This window comes from Podarcis pityusensis, assembly GCF_964106645.2.
Source record: "Podarcis pityusensis genome assembly, chromosome: 2".
Taxonomy (NCBI): Eukaryota; Metazoa; Chordata; class Lepidosauria; order Squamata; family Lacertidae; genus Podarcis; species Podarcis pityusensis.
In genome coordinates, this window is record NC_138029.1 from 126,828,059 (window position 1) to 126,850,399 (window position 22,341).

Sequence of the window (22,341 nt, forward strand, 5' to 3'; positions counted from 1 at the left end):
GCCAGCTTCAGCAAAAGCCTGGGGTGGAGCGCAAGGAGGATTGGGCTGGTGTGAGTTATGCCAAAGGCAGAACTGGATTCTGAGTGTGGAGCCCCAGTATTGAGAGAGGGATTGGTCCTCTGACTTGACAGGAGAGGGTGGGTGGAAAACGTGGAACCGGCTCGTGCAGGGAAGCTGGAGAGGTGTGCAAATTGCTGGAACAGGCTGAGACTGCCGCCTGTGTGTGTGACTCCACAGATGGTGCAGACACATCCCTTGAACTGAGGCTGTGGAATTCAGAAATACAACGATGGATGCTGTTGAGAGCTATTTTAAACAAGGGAAGAATATGTCAACACCCTATGCATCTCGGCCAAGCAATAATGTTTTCAGCAGGTGCCAAAAGCTGTACCAGTGAGGAGCCTACCTGGGTGTCAATAGGCAGGGAGTTCCAAAGCTCCATTTCCTTACAGACGCAGAAATGGAATTACGTGGCACCAGCAGCACTGCCAGTTCTACCGATCAAAGTCGCAAAGCGGGTGCATTGGGGTCCATGCAGACCCCAGTAATGTGCAGATCCAGCGTTTGCCAACCTGGTGCCCTCTAGCGGTTGTGGAACAGTATGCCCACTGGCTGGCCAGGCCTGATGGGAGTTGCAGTACACACATCTAATAAATAAATACAGTAGTCCACAACTTCTGGGGAACACCAGAGTGGCCCCTTTCTCTTAACAATGGAGAAATGGCCTGCCAAGACGGGGTTGGACTAGATGAGCCTTGGGAGACCCCTTTGCAAATCTACAAAGGGAACTGAGGCCAAGGATTCTGGTTGCGAGGACACAGGAGAAATCCAGTCTCCATTGCCCAGCCTTTGGCTGCAGCTTCGAAAATATATTCCCCTGGGAATCCAGTCCTGGGGAGAGAGATTCTGTTGTGTTCTGCATCTGTGTTTTCCCTTTGCCCCACAGCAGGATTTGGCCTCTCCCTCTCCCCCAGGACTCCTTCCTTCTCCCTCAGAGCAGGAAGGAGCACAATGGGGGTCTGGAAACCCAGTTTCCTGTCTCCAGGAAGGGGTTGCGTCACCCAAGCAGGGAGGGGCTTCCTTCAGCCTCTCCCTCCCCTCCCTTGCTGATTTAACACCTTCGATCCCAGTATCAAAGTGCACCTTTCCCTAGACCAGAGCTTTCCAAACTGTGTGCTGGCTGCAGTGCGTAGGTGTGTCCTGTGAATGCTCATTTTTAATCCTTGTTGGAAGCCGCCCAGAGTGGCTGGGTACAAATTATTGTTGTTGTTGTTGTTGTTGTTGTAAAACTGAATTACTGTGTTGCAAAATGATGCACGTCCAAAAAGTGTGTCGCTAACAGGAAACGTTTGAAAAGCTCTGGCCCACATTAATAGGGATGGCCAGCATGCCCCGCTGGCTGAGACCTGCATGACAGGCAGGAGTCCCACTGGTATAGTTCCTGCTGGCATCATTCTGCTTCTTCACGCAGCTAACTTGCGGAATTCGCTGGAGCAGGAGGCAGGGATGGCTTTGGAAGAGGATCAGACAAATCCACGGAGGAGGAGATGGGAGTCCAAGGTTGGAGGTTCTGGACCCCAGTTGCTGGAAACCCCCAGGGGGAAGTCCTCTTGCACCCGGGCCCTGCTTGTGAGAACAGGACTCTGGACCAGGCTGAAGCTTCCCCTCTTGAACTTCGACCTGCACGGCCGACTTTAAAGTCACCAAAACTCCTTTCTGTCCTGAGTCTCATCCCACCAGGTTCCAGTAATGCCTCCCAGGCCATCTTGGCCATCCTTCATTTAAAAAAAGCATGTTCGGTGCAACCGGACCAGAGCTTCTGAAGGAATTGTTTCATTTGTTTATGTATCCTAGGGCAGCGGCGGCAAGAGGGATATAAGATTTGGGAGAAACGTGGAATTAAGAAATGCTAGGATTGGGATTATTTGTGGTTTGGAGAGGGAGAAATATAAAATGCAAAGGGATTGTGGGCAGCCTGGCCAAACTAGGGCTATTAAGCGGACAGCAGAGACCCATGGAGAGCCATTGAAGGTCCTCAGCAAGACTTCTTGCCCCAGGTGTGACCAGAGGGGGGGGCGGGGATTTGGGAGGTTGCAGGGTAACTGCTCCAGGGGAGGGCAAGGAGTTTGGGGGAAGGAAAAGGGGGAGAAGGGCAGAGAGCCATCTTGGCAAGGGAGAAGGGAAGGCTGCCTGCAATGCTTTGGGTTTCTGTTCTCCAGAGACGCAGGCCCTGTGGGGGCACCTGAAACCCCATGGGCCCCTGGCCAGAGAGAGGGGCAGGAGCCAGCCTTTCTCCACGAGGGTCCGCGCACAAAAATGGAAAGGAGCCCTTGCCCTAGCGAAAGGGGGGAAAGGCTTATGAAGATGGCGGAAGAATATGCTGAGATGCCCTGAGAATGAAAGAATTTCTTGGAGGATGGAAATGTTTGCCAGGTGGAGGGGGAAGCCATTGCTGACAGGAACGACTCCCCTCCTGGAGGAGGCAGGGCCTTCCACTTGCAAAGTCATTTCCAGAGGGAAGGGAGGCAGGGATGGCTGGGTCTGTTGTGTGTGTGAGAGAGAGAGAGAGAGAGAGAGAAGAGAGAGAGAAATGCTTGCTGGAGGGCCAGTTTTGTGCGGATTTTCCCTTGTCCTCTCCTTTGCCCTGTTTCCTGAGGGAATTTTCCCACTGAGTTTCCCTCTTGGCTGCTCCCCCTCCCAGCTTATCCTTCATTTCTCCTGCCTTCTCTCCATGTTTCTCTCTCCCCCCCCCCCCACATTGTTTGGGGCCAGCTGGATTCCCACCCCCCCCCTCGGCCAGGCAGGCCCAAGAGGAGCCCAGGAGGCGGCAGGGCCAGGAGACGCCATTTCCCGCCCTTTTCTGAAAAAGGCGGGAACGCCATTTTGTTTTTTCCCGGAGGCCCCAGCCACTCCCAGAGACGCCATGGCTCCCCTGTGGGCCTTGGGGGTCCCACGCTCTCGGGGTCTCTCCTCCCGGATGAAGGAGGGCGGCACCTTTGGTCCTCAGCTGCCTTCCTGCCATGATGGCTTGGCCTCCACAGGGCAGCCTCTCTCCTCACCATGTTGGCCCCACGGAGGAGGCCTCCCCATTGGGAGATGCCAGGCAAGCGGCCTAGGGGGATCCGCCAGGTTTTGCGCCAGGACAGGCAGCAAGGAGGGAAAGGCCCTCTCTGTCTCGGAGGCCCAAGGAGGAGAATAAGGAGAAGGGCTTTATCTCCTCAGAGGTGGAGGGTTCCCTCAGGGGAGTTTGACCCCCAGACCAGCTTCCTTCGTCACCCCAAGAGTCAGCGCTAGGAGACGGGCTCCACCTGCCGGCCTACGGGAAAGGGAGGCTCTTCCCAGACAAGGCTGGAGAATTCCTTTCTGGCCCCTCGGGGTCCCAGGAGCCCTTTCTGGATGGCCCTCACTTGCCCCCAAAACGGGCTAAGACGTCTGTTCCTCTCCCTCAGGCAGTAGTTCAACAGGAGAAGTTGCTCCCACTCCAGATCCCTGCAGGTCTCATGGGGCCACTGCAGCAGGGGACTCTGGGGTGAAGGAAGGTGAGGACAGGTGACCCCACCTAGGCCCGAAGTCACCCCCCACTAAAGCAGGCTCAAAGCTTCTCAAAGCTTTTCAAAATCATTTTCTCAGCAGCTAAGCATCAGAAACATTCTGCTCTGCTGTAACAAAGGTAGAGAACAGGCCATTGTTCCTCAGGCCTTTCTCATGCCTTCTGGCCTTGCTAAAGAACCACATTGCAACTTGCTTTCTGTCCGGGAACCATGCCAGAACAAGAGATTGAAACATATCTGAACATGCTGAAAACCCCCTCGGCTTCTCATTCCCCCTTTCCTGGGAAGAGTCCAATAGTCCCAAGACAGCTTTCTGTACATGCTCAGGAACCTCAACATGGGGCAGGACTCCTGAGGGAGGAGAAAGGAGGAGGGAACTGGAAAGGGGTATATATGCTTGTGCACATGATTGTGAACTCGTGCATGCTTTTTGTGAACTATCACACTTGCTCCTTCTACCAGTTCATGGATGGTAGAAATAAAAAGCCTTTTCTCCAAAACTATTCCTTGAGTGTCTGTTGACTCCCACTTCCCTTTCCCGGGCACAATATTTTTCCCACCCGAGGGCAAAGCCTCATAAGGCTACAGGGGAACTGGTTGAACTGGAGTCCTCCCAGTCCAGTCCAGACAAGAAAGAGAGGGAGCTCTCAGAAGAGGAAGCCATTGCGGAGAAGAACCAGACATGGCTGTTCTCTGCTGAGGGTCTCCTGCCTTTCTTCCAAGGCTTCCTGGGGGTGCCATGGCCAGAGGAAGACACAGCCCCGCCAATCCCCTGCAGGGCCCTGGGGAGCAAGCAGAGCCTGCCTCAGTTTCCTTCCCCAAGGCCTCGGAGGAACCTTGGGGTGTGGAATGACAACCCCAAAAGGAGCTTAGGTTCCTGGCCAATGGGGAATGGAACATTATATTGCATCTTTCCGGAGGAGTCCAGGCATTGCCTCCAAGGTCCAGGGACTGATCCGCCCTGGCTTCCTCCTCCTTGGAGGTCCCTCCTGGAGAAGGGGTCCCAGGTCTCTATGGGGGGAACGGGGAGAAGCGTCCCTGAGGCCTGCGTTCGAGGCCAATGCTTTTGCCTTTTACGCCCCGGCCACCTTCCCTCTGGTGTTTATGTGAGCTCTAGAGATGGGATCACATACAGATCCTCCCCTTTAGGGATTCCTGCTCCTTCCTTGCCCAGGGAAGCAGCCTCTCTGGCATGTAGGGGGAGGGGGGCACATTGATGTACGGGGCACATTGATACACCAACAATATTTCAATTTCGAGAAACGTGTCTATAGATGTGTGAATTTAACAGTTGTGACTGTTGGAATTCTGCCTGGGTCAGAGGAATGTGCCACAGCGTAGGCACCGGCAGATATTCCTGTCGACCTCCCCGCGTCTCCACTCTGCTGATAAGCAGGCGAGGTCCGGCGATTCTTCTCAGATGTATGAGAGGAACACACCGTTCTTCCTCTCTCCCCTTTGGTGTCCCCAGGGAGGGGAAAGAAGCAGACAGAAAACTATTTACATCATTTATTTCTGCCTCTTACATCAGTACAGAGAATCATGTCTGCACTCAACAACAGCAAGAAGAAACTCCTCCCAAGTACATCCAGTACGGGTCATATGACACACACACACACTGAGCTAACATCCGGTGCTCAGTACAGAATGGACTGCCCCTTTGTTCCCATGGCAACAGTCACAAACATCCTGTCTGGCTTTCCAGCCACAAGCAGCTGGCTGAGCTGCTAGAGCCTTTGCTTGCTGCAGCATTGGTGCTTTATGGTAACATACTCCCCCTAAAGTATCAATGTGTGCCGCGAGCAAAGCGTCATCCAGAGAAGAAAACAAACAGTTGTTATACTTATAACATTCCCCTGTTGTTTCAGTTCCACCCTTGGAACTACCCGCCACTGGTTTAACCAATGTACCTCTCTGGTTGTGTGACTTCGCATTACCTCGGTTAACAACTCTCTGTTGTGCCTTTGTCTCTGACTCAGACACAGCTTCAATCTGTCCTTGGTCGTTTACAATAGCAACATATGCAAGGTTAGCAAACTCCTTTGAATACCTCTTGGGTGGTACACCCTTCGTTGCTCTCTCAGACCTACGTAAAAGTTGCTGCTCTTCTCTGCTTTCTGGTTCAGCCTCTGAATTCTCTGGAGAACCAGTACTAAGCTTAATCAATGGTTCATCCTCCTCTTCTGAGGGTCTAGTCATTATGTGAGATTTCCTCTCAATGACTGTGACAACTGAGCTGTCTGAGCTATCGCTGTCATCATCAGTACTACTGAACTCAATAAGATCAAACTCATCATCATCATCATAATCCTCTGTGGGAAATGTCTGTACTATCCGCTCTTGCTTTGGAGCACTCTCTAGGAACTTTGTGAGAATCACCTGACCAGATTCAGACAAAATTACTCTGTAGAGACCCTTTTCATAACCTACGAAAATGCCTCTGGCATTCTTTACACCACCTGGAGCTTCTGTTCTCACATGAGACCCGAAAACCTTAAAGTAGGCAACAGAAGGTTTTCTATTGAACAGCTTCTCAAAAGGAGAACATCCCAACTCTGTTGAGACTTTTCTCAACCACACATGAAGATAGGACGCTAGCGATTCGGCCCAATATTCATGTGGCAAATGTGAACTCAGCAATTGCGCATTCATCCCCTTTTGCAATTCTTTGTTCACTTTTACACAGACCCCCCTGTTCCACGCTTCTTGCGAAACTGCAACCTTGTGGTTTATCCCTTTTCCATCCAGGAACTTCTGAAACTTCTGTAACAGAAAAACTTGTTTGTCATCTGTGAAAAGACAATCAATGTTAGCATCATGCATACTTTTAACCTTGTCACAAAACTCCTGAAACTTTTCTAAAGTTTCTTGCGGTTTCTCCATCATATAAACCCAAGAATAATTAGTGAAACAATCCACACACAAAAGGTAAAATCGTGCACCGCCTCTAGATGGTTCTAGAGGACCAATCACATCAGCATACACCCGCTGAAATGCTCTGTCGACCTTCTTGGTCTTGGTGCTCACACTGGTCACACCTGCAAGAGAGATTTTGTTAGAATCAGAAGAATTACATTTCATGTAATCACTTTGATCAAAAGTCAACAAATACAGTCCATCTTTCTCTTTGGCAGTAAGAAACAGTTCTCCATCTTTGTAGATCTTGCAGCTTTTAGCATCATAGGACAGTTTCAGTCCTTTCTTTGCAATCTGCGACACGCTCAGCAGATTAAATCTCAGTTCTGGAACCAGGTAAACATCACTTATAGTCAAGTTCAGACTCTCAAGATACACAGTCCCAATTCCAGTCGCTTCCAACTCCTGACCGTTGGCCTGTTTCACAGTGAAGCTTTGCTTCCTCAACGTCGAAAATAGTCCTCTGTGCGGGCACAAATGTTTTGTACAGCCCGTGTCGATTACGAAGGCGTTCCCAACATCTGGCGTGGTTCCTTTCGCCATCATAGCCTTTGCAGGTTTCACCTGGCACTTGGTACGGCTTTTGCCTGACGCCTGAGGCTTCGTAGAGCTGCTCTTTGCTCCTCTTGACTGGCGCGGCTTCTTACAGTTTCGCTGTAGATGCCCAGTCTGTCCACAATTGTAGCATCGGACAGCACTCAATGCTACACCATGCTCTCCAGTAGCATCAGCAGTGGGGGAATTAGAACTCTGTTCTTCCCTCCCCCTGTCTTTTTCTTCCAGTGCAGCAAGTCTGTCGTGTTCATTCAGGACCACAGCACAAACTCTCTCCGCGGTCAACTGCGCGGCCGGTAGGGAACCAAGCTGACTGGCAACAACCTTGTAGGTGCGGCTAAGGCTGTTTATCATCATGAAGCAAAACACTTCCTCCTGAAGACGGAAATTGCGTTCCACCATCTGTTGACGCAGAAACTTCATTTCTGTCAGGTGCGCTTGAACATCTCCATCAGGCGCAAGTCTCAGATTGGTCAATTTCTCAAAATACAGCAACGCTGAAGAACCAGCATCTCTCTGATGCGTTGTACGCAGCGTGTCTCATACCTCTTTCGCATTTTCTAAATGCTGAACATGCACCAACTGATCATCTGAGACATACAGAATTATAGCAGTCCTGGCCCTTACATTCTGTGACTCCCAACCTCTGGTTGGTGCTGCAGGGATGGGGTTTTCAATTACATCAAAAAGCCTCTGATTCTGCAGCAGGGCCTTCATCTTTACAGACCAAGATGAATAATTGTCATTGGTTAAGGGAGGTGGGCAAGGCAAACCTCCCCCTTTCTTGGCATCCATCTTGAAGCCAAGCCTCCAGCTCACACTGTCAAACAAACTGTAAAATCCAACAGTTGTTTTTTCCTTTCTCACGCAGCAAACTGCAAATTGTTTACGCTCTTTGCACCTGGCAACTAAACTCAGGCTGCTATTGAAAAGTCCCTTCCAAGAGCTCGTAAACCTTGTAGCCGAAACATTCTCTGATTTTGTTTCGCTTTCCCAGGCTCACACTCAGAGTCCAGCCCCTTTGCCAGTAACTTTCCAGGACCGTTACCTAGCAACAATGCATTTCAATAGGACATCTTATCTACCACAAAAATTTGTGGAATGCAGGCTTCAGCCTTCAAGCTGCAGGCCTCTTCCTCCGGAGCTTTTGTTTTCTTTGAAACGCAGCTCCGTGAACCAGGGAATTAATCTTCCTGCGTTCACACTTTTAGCCCGAAATGCAGCATACCTTGAACTTTGTTGCTCTGGAAAACACCTCTTCTTTCCACCAGCTGTCTGTGGAGCCTCTGGCTTCTTTCAGACGCTTCTCTTCCTCCTTGGAGCAGAGGAGGACAATCCACCAGCCTCTCATGCAGATGTTCGATGGATCGAAACCATCCGAAGGCTGCCACTGTTGGAATTCTGCCTGGGTCAGAGGAATGTGCCACAGCGTAGGCACCGGCAGATATTCCTGTCGACCTCCCCGCGTCTCCACTCTGCTGATAAGCAGGCGAGGTCCGGCGATTCTTCTCAGATGTATGAGAGGAACACACCGTTCTTCCTCTCTCCCCTTTGGTGTCCCCAGGGAGGGGAAAGAAGCAGACAGAAAACTATTTACATCATTTATTTCTGCCTCTTACATCAGTACAGAGAATCATGTCTGCACTCAACAACAGCAAGAAGAAACTCCTCCCAAGTACATCCAGTACGGGTCATATGACACACACACACACTGAGCTAACATCCGGTGCTCAGTACAGAATGGACTGCCCCTTTGTTCCCATGGCAACAGTCACAAACATCCTGTCTGGCTTTCCAGCCACAAGCAGCTGGCTGAGCTGCTAGAGCCTTTGCTTGCTGCAGCATTGGTGCTTTATGGTAACAGTGACCACGCTGCCCACCAGTTAGCTGTTGGCGTTTGACAAGAGTAGGTGTGTTTTTAGTGCAGCCAAATGAAAAATTATGAGAAATGTAAAAGTGTTCCAACGCTGTTTTAAATTGTTAAGATTTAAAAAGACCAAAGGTAAGTTATTCCACCTAGTTATCAGGATTACATGTGATTTTAAAATAAATTCAGTGGTTTTATTAATAAGTGTTAATTTTTTGAAAATGTCTGTTTCGGGCACTTTGATACACTAAGACATGGGGCACATTGATACGTATAGAAGTGCCCTGCTAGTGTACAATTTTTGATGTTCCCAATCCTGAAAATAAAATTGTTGGAGATTTCCTACTCATTATATTTGAAAAGAAAAATACTGTTGTTTACTACATGGCCAAAATCATTTCTAAATATAATACAACCGATTTTCAAGTGTCATATCTCAGGGGAAAACCAGGATCTTGTATGTTGTTTTGCAGTTGCCAAAACCAAATTTATCAAAGGGCTCATCTCTTTATCCTTCATCTCTTTACAGTGGTACATTGGGTTAAGAACTTAATTCGTTCTGGAGGTCCGTTCTTAACCTGAAACTGTTCTTAACCTGAAGCACCACTTTAGCTAATGGGGCCTCCTGCTGCTGCTGCTGCGCCGCCGGAGCATGATTTCTGTTCTCATCCTGAAGCAAAGTTCTTAATCTGAGGTACTATTTCTGGGTTAGCGGATTCTGTACTCTGAAGCGTCTGTAACCTGAAGCGTATGTAACCCGAGGTACCACTGTATACTTTTTCTATTGACTTCAGTGGATATAATGTACAATAGAAGCTAAACGTTCAGTAATTATCTTATTTGTTATAAGCCTTTTGTTTAAATTACTATTTTTGACTACCTAATGTGAGTTCTTATACTTTCTAAAGTTTCTCCAAAGTTCTTTCTTAAATGGATGTGTTTGAGGAAAGATTAATATGTTTTGATGCTTTGTAAGAAAACCTGCCGTAAAGTCTATGATATATGTGAAACACTGTTAGTTTTGATACGTTATTTAGATTTTAAGTAACCAATTGTAAGGCTGATTATGATCTCTCACAATAAAAAGTTTTTTCATTAATTTTTGTAAATACTTAACATTCTCATAAAATTTACACTTTGTATCAAAGTGCCACATCCAATGTATCAAAGCTCTCTGTAGGTGGGGCAGAATGATACAAAACCCATTTTTTACTCAAGTCGTCATATTCTCATTATCTTCTAACTATAATTGTTCTTTTGATTGCTATTATAATATTGATTAGTTATGCCATGCATAAAGCAAAAAAAATTATTATTTGACTCGTTTTTGTTACATAAAATACGAGATTGAATTTTTCTGCATCAGTCTGCCCCGCTCCCCCCTAAGGAAGGTTTTCCAATAATAATAATAATAATAATAATAATAATAATTTTTATTTATACCCCGCCTTCCCCAGCCAAGGCCGGACTTAGGGTGGCTAACAAGTAACAATAAAAACAAGTTGAATGAATACAACTTAAAAACAAGATTAAAATACATTAAAATATTGAAACATTAAAATATTAAAATGGAGCCTCATCACAGGAGGAGAAAGAAAAGGAAAAAAAGAGGGGGAAGGAATCAAATTGGCTCCAAGCCAAAGGCCAGGCGGAACAACTCTGTCTTACAGGCCCTGCGGAAAGAAATCAGATCCTGCAGGGCCCTGGTCTCATGAGGCAGAGCGTTCCACCAGGCCGGGGCCAGTGTTGAAAAGACCCTGGCTCTGTTTGAAGCTAATCTAACTTCCTTAGGGCCTGGGACCACTAGGGTGTTGTTATTTATGGACCTTGAGGCTCTCCGTGGGGCAGACTGGGAGAGGCGGTCCCGTAGGTACAAACTTCTTCGGATGCTGCAGAGAGGAGTTCCACAGGGATCTGGAGGCAGAGGAAGCCCTCCCCAATGCTGGGATACTGTTCTGGTAGATCCCTATCAGGAATGGCGCCCCCCTCCATCTAGTAAAAACATATTTTTTTCTTACCATGAATTTCAGTTTACAGATGGGGGGACGACATTCCACCCTCCTCTATCTTCCTCCGCTTCAGTGCATTGCAGCATTTGTTGCCTCCAGTGGAGACGGCTGTTGGTTTATACATTGACATGGGGAGCAACTTATGGGGCACTACCTTTGGCATGCTGTTTAGCCACCTGCTTTTTGTACGAGTGTCCTTTTTTTATATAAAATTTTTATTGGGTTTTCAAAATTTACACAAACACAGACAATACACAACACAGACATACAAACACAAAGACAAACACATGTAATTTCAAATCCCTAATTTCTTAACCACTTTCCCTGACTTCCCCACACCTCCCCCTCCTGCATCCCAACTCCAATAGTTTACTCAGCAAGTTCTTATCTCCAACCTTTACCTTATTGATATTTTACTTAATTCTACTTAGTTAACCAAATTTAACTTATAAACCTCAATTAAACCAAAATACACATCCTTTACATATTTTTCTAAGGTCGACCCCATTTCCCTTCCACAAATTTCCCAATTTTCATATTATTTACAAAACAAAATAACAGAAAACAACATATAATTATACACCCTTTGGGTTCCAAAACTCTCACCCCCTCCCTTCCCGGTTTTGATCCCCAAAAAATGTCCATCAGTCCATCAACTATCAGCCTGGAGATCTCACATCCGAGGCCCTCAAATCTCTCTCAGTCCCTCTCTGTCAAATTCTTTGTATCTCCTCAACAGGCTCTTTCGCGGATCATTCCCGGGTCCCGGGGGGTTGCACTTCAGCTCTTAAAGTCAGTTCTTATCCTCCAGCAAAGTTACTTATATTGCCAAATCGTAGAATTAATAACTTTTCTCCCGTAAATAGAAGGATGTTCTCACAACCTTAGTTATCAGTTCTTGCTTTAATTTATCTACAGGAGGGGGAGACGGACTTCCTTTTAGCACCTCTCCCGATCGTGCCAAATTCAAAAAAGATGATTTTTAATTCCGATTTCCGTATTACTCACGGGTTGTTACTTTTAGAGTCCAAATGTTCCAAGGAAGAAGTCAGCGCTCTCCGGTCATGGCTTGCGGCTTCACTCAGCAGAAGAAGCGGTCTACTCACAGTACCACGCCACTCTCCGTCCCCCGCTCCGAAGCTTTTAAAAAGGCTTCTTTGCAGGTCGGGGGGGCGCAAATGGTGCCCGCCGAGTCACTAACTCCCCAGGCTTCAGCGCCTGTGGTTTCTGAGGGTACCCACGTCGCCGCGGCGGCAAGACCCGTCTTCTACTAAGCCGATTCCCTTCGGAGCTCGGAGGGAATCCGCCATTCCCTTTCGCGCTAACCCGGAAGTCCCGTGAAGCAAGCCTCTTCAGAGACGGAAGAGAAAAAGCAGATAGACTGTGAGTACAGCAGCTGCCGAAAAGTGAAAATAGGCTGCCTGGAACGTTTGTGCAGCTGCCAAGTAGCTTGAACAGAGAAGCTTTGATTTATTGTTTAGGGAAGCTTTTAATGTTTGATGTATCACAGTATTTTAATATTCTTTTGGAAGCCGCCCAGAGTGGCTGGGGAAACCCAGCCAGATGGGCGGGGTATAAATAATAAATTATTATTATTATTATTATTATGACTGCTTCTGAGTGTTCTTGTTTCCGTTTAATCTCTGGGGCAGAGAATGAGCAGGAACGGATCCCATTCCCTAGGTTTCCATGGAGGGAACTGGGAGGAAGAAGTCCCATCCCCTGAGTTAGGGAAATGGGGGAGGTAAAGGACAAAAGTGGTAAGGACCTAGCAGAAGCAGAAGACATCAAGAAGAGATGGAAAGAATACACAGAGGAAATATTCCAGAAAGATATGGATGTCTCATACACCCCGGAGTAGTGTGGTTGCTGACCTTCAGCCAGACATCCTGGAGAGTGAAGTCAAATGGGCCTTAGAAAGCACTGCTAATAACAAGGCCAGTGGAAGTGATGGTATTCCAGTTGAACTATTAAAAATTTTAAAAGATGATGCTGTTAAGGTGCTATACTCAGTATGCCAGCAAGTTTGGAAAACTCAGCAGTGGCCAGGGGATTGGAGAAGATCAGTCTACATCCCAATCCCAAAGAAGGGCAGTGCCAAAGAACGCTCCAACTACCGCACAATTGCGCTCATTTCACATTCTAGCAAGGTTATGCTTAAGGCAGGCTAAAGCAGTATGTGGACCGAGAACTCCCAGAAGTGCAAGCTGGATTTAGAAGAGGCAGAGGAACCAGAGACCAAATTGCAAAAATGAGCTGGATTATGGAGAAAGCTAGAGAGTTCCAGAAAGACATGTACTTCTGCTTCATTGACTATGCAAAAGCCTTTAACTGTGTCAACCACAGCAAACTATGGCAAGTTCTTAAAGAAATGGGAGTGCCTGATCACCTCATCTGCCTCCTGAGAAATCTCTACGTGGGACAAGAAGCTACAGTTAGAACTGGATATGAAACAACTGATTGGTTCAAATTTGGGAAAGGAATACGACAAGGCTGTATATTGTCTACCTGCTTATTTAACTTATACGCAGAATTCATCATGCGAAAGGCTGGGCTGGATGAATCCCTAGCCGGAATTAAGACTGCCGGAAGAAATATCAACAACCTCAGATATGCAGATGACACAACCTTGATGGCAGAAAGTGAGGAGGAATTAAAGAACCTTTTAATGAGGGTGGAAGAGGAGAGCGCAAAATATGGTCTGAAGCTCAACATCAAAAAAACGAAGATCATGGCCACTGGTCCCATCACCTCCTGGCAAATAGAAGGGGAAGAAATGGAGGCAGTGAGAGATTTTACTTCCTTGGGTTCCATGATCACTGCAGATGGTGACGACAGTAGTCACGAAATTAAAAGACGCCTGCTTCTTGGAGGAAAGCAATGACAAACCTAGACAGCATCTTAAAAAGCAGAGACATCACCTTGCCAACAAAGTTCCGTATACTTAAAGCTTTGGTTTTCCCAGTAATAAAGTATGGAAGTGAGAGCTGAACCATAAGGAAGGCTAATGGCCGAAGAATTGATGCTTTTGAATTCTGGTGCTGGAGGAGACTCTTGAGAGTCCCATGGACTGCAAGAAGATCAAACGCATCCATTCTTAAGGAAATTAGCCCTGAGTGCTCACTGGAAAGACAGATCGTGAAGCTGAGGCTCCAAGACTTTGGCCACCTCATGAGAAGAGAAGACTCCCTGGAAAAGACCCTGATGTTGGGAAAGATGGAGGGCGCAAGGAGAAGGGCACGACAGAGGACGAGATGGTTGGACAGTGTTCTTGAAGCTACCAACATGAGTTTGGGGTCATGAAGAGGCGGACACGGCTAAACGACTAAACAACAACAAGACTTGATTTTTTATCATGTTTTCAATAGTCTGTTGGGAGCTGCCCAGCGTTAAGAATTTTTTAAATTTTGTTTTGATTATGGCAGACCAACACAGCTACCTACCTGTATCTGTTGTTATTATTATTATTAGTTCTTTAAACATTCTAAGCACTATTAGGGTTTCTCCTCTTCATGAATTCTTTGATGGGAAGTGAGATAATCCTTCTGAATGAAGCTCTTTCCACATTCCAAGCATTGATAGGGTTTCTCCCCTTTATAAATTCTTTGATGGGAAGTGAGAGCATCCTTCCGACTGAAGCTCCTTCTACATTCCAAGCATTGATAGGGATTCTCCCCTGTATGAATATTTTGATGGAAGGTGAAACTAATCTTCCATCTGAAGCTCTTTCCACATTCCAAGCACTGATAGGGTTTCTCCCCTTTATGAATTCTTTGATGGGAAGTAAGACTATCCCTCCGACTGAAGCTCTTTCTACATTCCAAGCATGGATAGGGTTTCTCCCCAGTATGAATTCTTTGATGGGAAGTGAGTTTACCCCATCACGAAAGCTCTTTCCACATTCCAAGCATTGATAGGGTTTCTGAACTGTATGAGTTTTTTGATGGCTCAGGAGATGGGCCCTTTGGATGAAGCTCTTTCCACATTCCAAGCATTAATAGGGTTTCTCCCCTGTATGAATTCTTCGATGAGCAGCAAGTTTTCCCGTCTCACGAAAGCTCTTTCCACATTCCTGGCACTGATAGGGTTTCTCACCTGTATGCATCCTTTGATGGATGGTGAGTTCATGGCTGTGACTGAAGCTCTTTCCACATTGGAAGCATTTATATGGTTTCTGACCTGTATGAATTCTTTGATGGGAGGTGAGATTAGTCTTCTGAATGAAGCTCTTTCCACATTCATGGCACTGAAAAGGTTTCTCCCCTGTATGAATTCTTTGATGGGAAGTAAGACTAGTCCTACAATTGAAGCTCTTTCCGCATTCCAAGCACTGATAGGGTTTCTCCCCTGTATGAATTCTTTGATGGGAAGTGAGAATTTGGCGGTTACTGAAGCTCTTTCCACATTCCAAGCACTGATAGGGTTTCTCCCCTGTATGAATTCTTTGATGGTAAGTGAGACCGTTCCTCTGTCTGAAGCTCTTTCCACATTCCAAGCACTGATAGGGTTTCTCCCCTGTATGAATTATTTGATGGGAAGTGAGATTCCTACTATGACTGAAGCTCTTTCCACATTCCAAGCACTGATAAGGCTTCTCCCCTGTATGAATTCTGTGATGGGAAGTGAGCTCTGAGCTCAGTCTGAATCTCTTTCCACATTCCAAGCACTGATAGGGTTTCTCCCCTGTATGAATCCTTTGATGGGTTGTCAGATTGCTCCTCTGACTGAAGCACTTTCCACACTGCAAACACTGATAGGGTTTCTCTCCTGTATGAATTCTTTGATGGGAAATGAGAGAATCCTTCCGACTGAAGCTCTTTCCACATTCCAAGCACTGATTCAATTTCTCTCCACTGTGAGTTCTTTTGTGTGACGTAAGGCTATCCCTCTGGATGAAGCTGTTTCCTTGATGGGAGGTGGACTGGGAGCTCTGACGGATGTTCTCTCCACACCCTGAATATTTATTTGACTTCTCCGCTATGTGGATTCTGTTGTGGTCCCCTTTGTTCTTCCCTTCCAATTCATCATCATCTGCAATGAAGAGAGAAGCTAATTAGAGCCTCACGAAGATTATTCCCCAGATTATTGAACGATGTTAATGAATTAAAAAATTCCTTCCAGTAGCACCTTAGAGATCACCTAAGTTTGTTGTTGATATGCCCTTTTGTGTGCATGCACACTTCTTCAGATACACTGACACCGAAGTCACCAGACCCTTATATATAGTGAGAGGGTGGGGAGAGGTATTACTCAGAAGGGTGGTGGGAATGGGTGATTGGCTGATAGGTGTGGTAAATCTGTTGAAGACTGTTAAAGACTGCAATTGGTCTTACAGGAAAAAGCAAGGGGTGAGATGGCTAAAAATAGCTACATATACCATGTATAATGAGATAAGAACCCAATGTCTCTATTCAGACCAGGTCTCTCCAGGGTTTTAAGTTTGGTAATAAGTTGTAATTCAGCAACTTCTTTTTCCAGTCTATTTCTGAAATTCTTTTGTAATAAGACAGCTACTTTGAGATCTTGTTTAGAATGTCCTGGGAGATTGAAGTTTTCTCCTACTGGTTTCTCTGTCTTGTGATTCCTGATATCAGATTTATGTCCATTTATCCTTTGGCGTAGGGCTTGGCCTGTTTGTCCAATATAGAGAGCTGAAGGGCACTGTTGGCATTTGATGGCATACATAATGTTAGAAGATGAGCAATTAAATAGTCCTGAGATGGTATTTTTGATGTTGTTGAGGCCAGTAATTAAGAATGTTAATGAATGCTTGTGATAGAGGAAGAACTGAAAATAATTAGTTATGAGGCCTTACTATTATTTTTACTACCTTTGTTGGCTGATATTTACTGATATATTACTTGGCTTTTATCTGGGATAGATAATGTTTGGCTCAGTCATGGAATTATCTTCATCTCCAAGGTCAGTCATCTCTTTGGTCAATAAAATGCAGACAAAAGCAAAAACAAAAACAACAAACCTGACAGAACTTACTTCAACTACCCTAAAAAATCTGAAGATGACATTTAAAAAGGCCTGGGTAGTTCAAAAAAGCCTGGTCCTTGCTTAAAAAAGCTTGACGAAATGAAGAATATTCACAGAGAAAACAGTTGATATCCCTCCATTCAGGATTCACGGTGAGGATCTTGGAATCCCAGATGATGATGATGATGATAAATTTTTATTTGTACCCCGCCCTTCCCGACCAAAGCCACGGTCAGAGCGGCTAACAACAGGTAAAAAATTCATAAAATCACACAGTCAATTAATTAAAATACATTTTAGAATTAATTCAGAATCATATTAATAGCAACCACCAGGTTAGAGTTCTATGAAGATTACAGAAGGAGAGAGGGGGTCAGACTGTGCCTTGGCCAAAGGCCTGGTGGAACAGCTCTGTCTTGCAGGCCCTGAGGAAAGATGTCAAGTCCCGCAGGGCCCTAGTCTCTTGTGACAGAGCGTTCCACCAGATTGGGGCCACTGCTAAATCTGGTTGAGGCCAGCCTAACCTCCCTGTGGCCCGGGACCTCCAATATGTTTTTGTTTTAAGACCGTAAGGTCCTCCGTGGGACATTACCAGGAGAGGCGGTCTCATAGGTACGAGGGTCCTAGGCTGTATAGGGCTTTAAAGGTTAAAACCCACACCTTAAACCTGACCCTGTACTCCAGCGGGAGCTAGTGCAGCTGGCATAGCACTGGGTGAATGTGATCCTGCTGTGAGGACCCCGTAAGGAGTCTGTCACGGGGCTGCCAGGGAATGCCCCAGAGCTGAGGGAGGGGGAAGAACAAGGGCCGTTAGAAAAGACAGGAGAGGGAGAGGAGGACAAGTAAGCGGAAGGAACTCAAGCGGCAAGGATGCTCCCAGATGCTGGAGACCATCAACACCACTCAACCAGTTCAGAGGGAGGACAGAGAGAGAGTCAATGCCCACTCCTTCAGCACAGGACAGAAGGGGGTTTAAATGTAGGGAATAAAGGAGGCGCTTGGGGCTTCCCAAGCTCCTCTGCTGGAGGAGGAGCCAAAAGCTCCCACTGCCTGGATCTGCTACCGAGGATTCAAATGCATGAAGCTATGTCCTGTACCGTGTAAATATGTATGTAAATAAAGACTGTAAATATATCTCTGAGTGAGCAGAGGTATTTCTTGTGAAAGGTTTCCAGACCCACCACAGAGTCCTGCCACGGCATTCTGTACCTGCTGGAGTTTCTGGGTCAGTCTCAAAGGCATCCCCACGTAGAGTGAGTTACAATAATCAAGCCTGGAGGTGACTGTCGCGTGGATCACAGTGGCTAGGTCAGGGCGAGAGAAGTAAGGAGCCAACTGCTCAGCTTTTCATCTCCATCAAAAAAGCGAAGGTTCATCACACAGAGCAGGGCTCAGGAAGGTTTACCTTGCCTGGGTCGGTTCAGCCCTGCGAAGATCCCGCCATGGTCTGGATCGCTCATGTGTCTGCGTCTGATTTCCGGCACCACGGAAGCGAGTCCCCGCCCTGGACTGGTTTAGTGCAGCAGGCGGGGACTCGCTGAGCGGGCAGCTTGGTTTGGGGGTGGCTTGTGGCCCACTTAAATGACCCCCATGGGCTGCAGGTTGCCGACCCCTGACAGAAGTATGTATGGAATTTCAAAACTGATTTTATGATCCAACAGGGAGTTTTACTGAGAGGGTCCATGATCCTACGATTCTCCTCCTTTACTTCCTTATGCAGAGCTCTTTGGACAGGATCCATGCCTTGTCTGTGAAAACTACACGCCATCAGCAGTTGCCTCAATCTGACTGGTCTAAATTTAAATTTATACGTAAATCACTTTCTTCAGTTTGAACCCCCCTCCCGTGTTCATGAGGAGACCAACTCTGTATTGTTTCATTGGAAACATAAGAGGAAAAGTGACTATAACTCACACTTTATCTAAGCACAACAGCCACAAGTGCTCCTGACTAGGCATTCAGCTATGCAATGTTGAATGCTCTCTGTTCTCTCCTGTTTCCTCATTTTTTCTTCCAGTTTAAAACATTTCATGAACCCAGAACTCACACACTGACTGCTAATGATGAATCGTATGTTACAGATATTCCTGCAAATAGATTCTGCTAGTTTTGAGATATACAAATGACATGAGAAGACTCAGTCTACATCAGGGGTCGGCAAGCTTTACCTCGCCTGGGCTGGTTCACTCTCACGGAGATCGCTCCGTGGGCAGGATCACGTGTGTAGACACGGGACTCACCGAGCGGACGGCTTGGGGGCAGCTCAGGGGCCGGTTAAATGACCCCCCGTGAGTCGCTTGCTGCCCGAGGATGGTAGATTGCTGACCCCGGTCTACATATTTCATCATTTAGTGGTCCTATGATCCTTGCTTTTAAAAGCAAATAAAAGTTATTCCAAAAAGAAAAGAAAAAGGCAACACACGGAAGACACAGGATTAGGATTCAGTTCCAGAAATTTGTGTGCAGAAGTCTGATCCATGGAAAATGTGTAAAAGGAAGTAACCTTAAACCTAAACAGCATACAGCCTATAACTTTAGACCGTATTCAAGTTAATAGAAAAAAACAACAGCACTCTTTGTTCCATTTCTGTGGAAGAAGAACCAAAACTCCTTGTTGACATCTGTTATAATAAAGTTTGTTTGCAACCTGTTTTCCCAAAGAAAACCCACGGTCGCTCGTGATTCATACTCCATTGGGGATTTCGCCTGAGGGAAAGGGAAGCAGAGGGCTGGCCCAGCAGTGCCAGGAAGAGAAAGTGACGTTGCATCGTTGCAGCTTCCGATCGGCTCTTCCCATTTCAAGAGCCAATCAAAAGTCACGCCTTGGAAGTTGAACCGACTTCCAGAACGGATTCTGTTCGACTTCTGAGGTTCAACTGTATTCCTAGCTCAAATTGCCTGAAGATGACAAAGGCGCAGGCAGGAAGCAGGTGGAGGAGCCCAAAAAAGTGCTCCCCTTCTCCATCTCCATCCGCCTGCCTGCGTCCCCCCACCCCCAAACTGAGCAAGCCCTGATACCTCTCCGGCTCCTTCCATCCACGTCCCCAGCTCCACTCCCTTGGGACTCACCAGATCTTTCGGAGGTCCCTGGGAGGGAACGCTCAGAGGTTGTGGGGAGGGATGCAGGAGACAACCTGACCAGGTCAACCGTCCATCTTCCCCCTTCCATCTTCCTTAGGTTTGCAGGATTCGTCTCTTTCATCCTTCCTGAGGAGTCGAGGAGCCAAAAGAAGCTGCAGGGTCCTGGGAGAGAGGAAGAAGCAAAGGGAGCCTCAGAGGCCCTGCAGGGATTCTCCTGCCTAGATATTCTCCTGCCCCTGGAGAAGAACAAATGGGGCAGCCCCTTCCCAACAGAAGCCCCATTTCTAAACATCTCCAGTGATTCCAATTTCCTCTGTATACTCCTCACTTCACTTCGTAAGGCTGGCACGGTCTGCACAGTAGTGACCTGAGAATAGATCCCTTTGAACTCAGTGGGGATTATTGACAGAACTTGGTGCAAAAACCAGTCACTGTCCTGTCCCCAAGCCTGAAAACTGCAACCCCAGAGCATGGGCAGAAAAGAGCAGAGTAGATATTACATGTAGGTGCCCCCATGCTAGGTGCTTTGTATGCAGAGCCCTGTTCACAATCTTTGAGCTCTCTCATCGCAAGCCAGGCAGATGGTGTAGCCGTATCCGCCTCTGTCAAGAGTTGCATGGGGACCCAATCTATACGTGGAAGCAGAGGAGCCGATGCCACATTTTTTAAATATCAGGAAACTAATACACCCCTCCTCCTTAGATATCATCTGTGCTTATACACCATCTTCACAAGTCTCCAGTCCCAAAATGTGGCCCCCACCCTGGCATGGAAGCCATCAAAATATAGATCTTCCACATGTCCTAAATCTCTTCTGTTCTTAAGACACCAGGCATGTATACCCTTTAAAAAAACTCCTGAGGTGAGCTTTGCACTCCTCTTCTGACAAGATTCCCAAAGGTGTAGGGTAGCTTGAGAGAACTAGTCTATTTTGAGATAACACCAATTTCCATTTCTTGTTTATCAAAACCCACAGACCCTCCGCTAGATTTTCTCCCAGAAGGCTTTACAAGTACCTATCAGGATAGTAAGGATTTTATCACAGTCAGGGGGAAAAATGATTTTATGCATTCCATGTCCTCTGTTAGTAGCACAAGGCACCCAGTTATTGATAATCGCTCATTTGTCCCAGAATGTTGGGAGAAGGAGTCTTTTATCCTTGCTTTAGCATTTCCTGGGAATACATCTAAAATCTGCTTTGACATTAGTTCACCTACTTGTTTAGCCTGAATAGGGGAGAGACATGTGTTGTTGCATCTGGGACAGAGGAAGTGGTCCGGTTGTGCCGCTGCAGATGCAGATGGGCTTTTCTTCTCCCTGTGCTCCCCCCATGTGCAAATGTTCCCTTCTGGCTGCAGCCTCTGTTCACAAATGTGACTTCTCAGTCTGAAGGGGGTTTATCTGCATGCCCCGTTTTTCTTGACCCAAAGCCCCCTCCCCAAAAAGGAAGGCAGCACCTGGATACCAAGGAAGAACAGAGCTGCAGACCTCCTGCGAACTCCTCCCCTCCCTGGCTTGGCAGAGAGGACAAGGGAGGACCAGTGTCGTGTAGTGGTAAAGAGCGGTGGACTCGTAATCTGGGGAACCGGGTTCGCGTCTCCGCTCCTCCACATGCAGCTGCTGGGTGACCTTGGGCCAGTCACACTTCTCTGAAGTCTCTCAGCCCCACTCACCCCACAGAGGGTTTGTTGTGGGGGAGGAAGGGAAAGGAGAATGTTAGCCGCTTTGAGACTCCTGAAGGGGAGTGAAAGGCGGGATATCAAATCCAAACTCCTCCTCTTCTTCTTTCTTCTCCCCCCACCGTGCATGATCTGAACAGGGACCCCAATCTCCCCATTGCACTCTGGGGGGAAGAGAGAGGAGACTCACCGGATTCCAGGAGGGGCCCCAAGGAAGCTTTTGCAAAGGAGAGAAAACCAAGCCACCTCCTCTCCGCTTGTAGGAAGGGATGTGGGAGGGAGGGAATTTAGCCATGGAGGACCTTGACCCCCTTCACTTCCTGTCCTCTCTAGGAATCCAGCTTTGCTCCTTTAACCCTTGCAAAGCCGAGGGCACCCCTCCCTCTCCGCAGTTTTCCTGCTTCTGCGCCGGGGATGGCAGACGGGGATGGCAATGAGGGGGGTTACCTTGGCTCTCCCCCTCCTCCAACATAGAGGCTCCTGAATCCCAAGGAAAGGCTGGGAGGGAGAAGAGGCTAAAAAATGGCTCCATCAAGACACCCCTCAAAAAAACAAAACACCCGATCAGCGAGTGGGGGGAAGAATGGGGGGGGGGGGGCTTCCCAGCTAGGAGATCCCTCCCCCTCCGAAAATAATCTCTGCAGCCCAGGAAGAGAGACAGATGAGGAAGTGTCCCATGCTGGGAATGAAACAGACAC

General features: G+C 47.3%; 1 protein-coding gene across 4 annotated transcripts; it reads right to left on the bottom strand.

Moving 5' to 3' along the window:
- Window positions 1–8,891: 8,891 nt before the first annotated feature.
- Window positions 8,892–22,130, bottom strand: LOC308466124 (uncharacterized protein). 4 transcript variants are annotated; one of them, XM_080986676.1, is made up of 3 exons: window positions 22,091–22,130; window positions 19,953–20,126; window positions 8,892–15,929 (listed from the first exon to the last, which is right to left on the bottom strand). In XM_080986676.1, exons 1-3 carry the CDS (start codon window positions 22,113–22,115, stop codon window positions 14,893–14,895), a joined length of 1,236 nt encoding a protein of 411 aa, XP_080842802.1. In that variant the 5' UTR covers window positions 22,116–22,130; the 3' UTR covers window positions 8,892–14,892. The 4 variants fall into 4 exon arrangements, with proteins under 4 accessions (XP_080842802.1, XP_080842803.1, XP_080842804.1 ...); XM_080986677.1 differs by lacking the exon at window positions 22,091–22,130 and adding an exon at window positions 21,834–21,957; XM_080986678.1 differs by lacking the exon at window positions 22,091–22,130 and adding an exon at window positions 21,638–21,821.
- Between the last annotated feature and the right edge of the window lie 211 nt (window positions 22,131–22,341).

Bases quoted from the DNA above. Each gene is read 5' to 3' on its own strand.
- LOC308466124 (XM_080986676.1), bottom strand. From the start codon at position 22,115: ATGTTGGAGGAGGGGGAGAGCCAAG. The intron at 20,127-22,090 runs GTAACCCCCCTC...CCTCTCTCCCAG, and splicing joins GGAGGAGGGGGAGAGCCAAG to GACCCTGCAGCTTCTTTTGG. The intron at 15,930-19,952 runs GTGAGTCCCAAG...TCTTCATTGCAG, and splicing joins AGGGACCTCCGAAAGATCTG to ATGATGATGAATTGGAAGGG.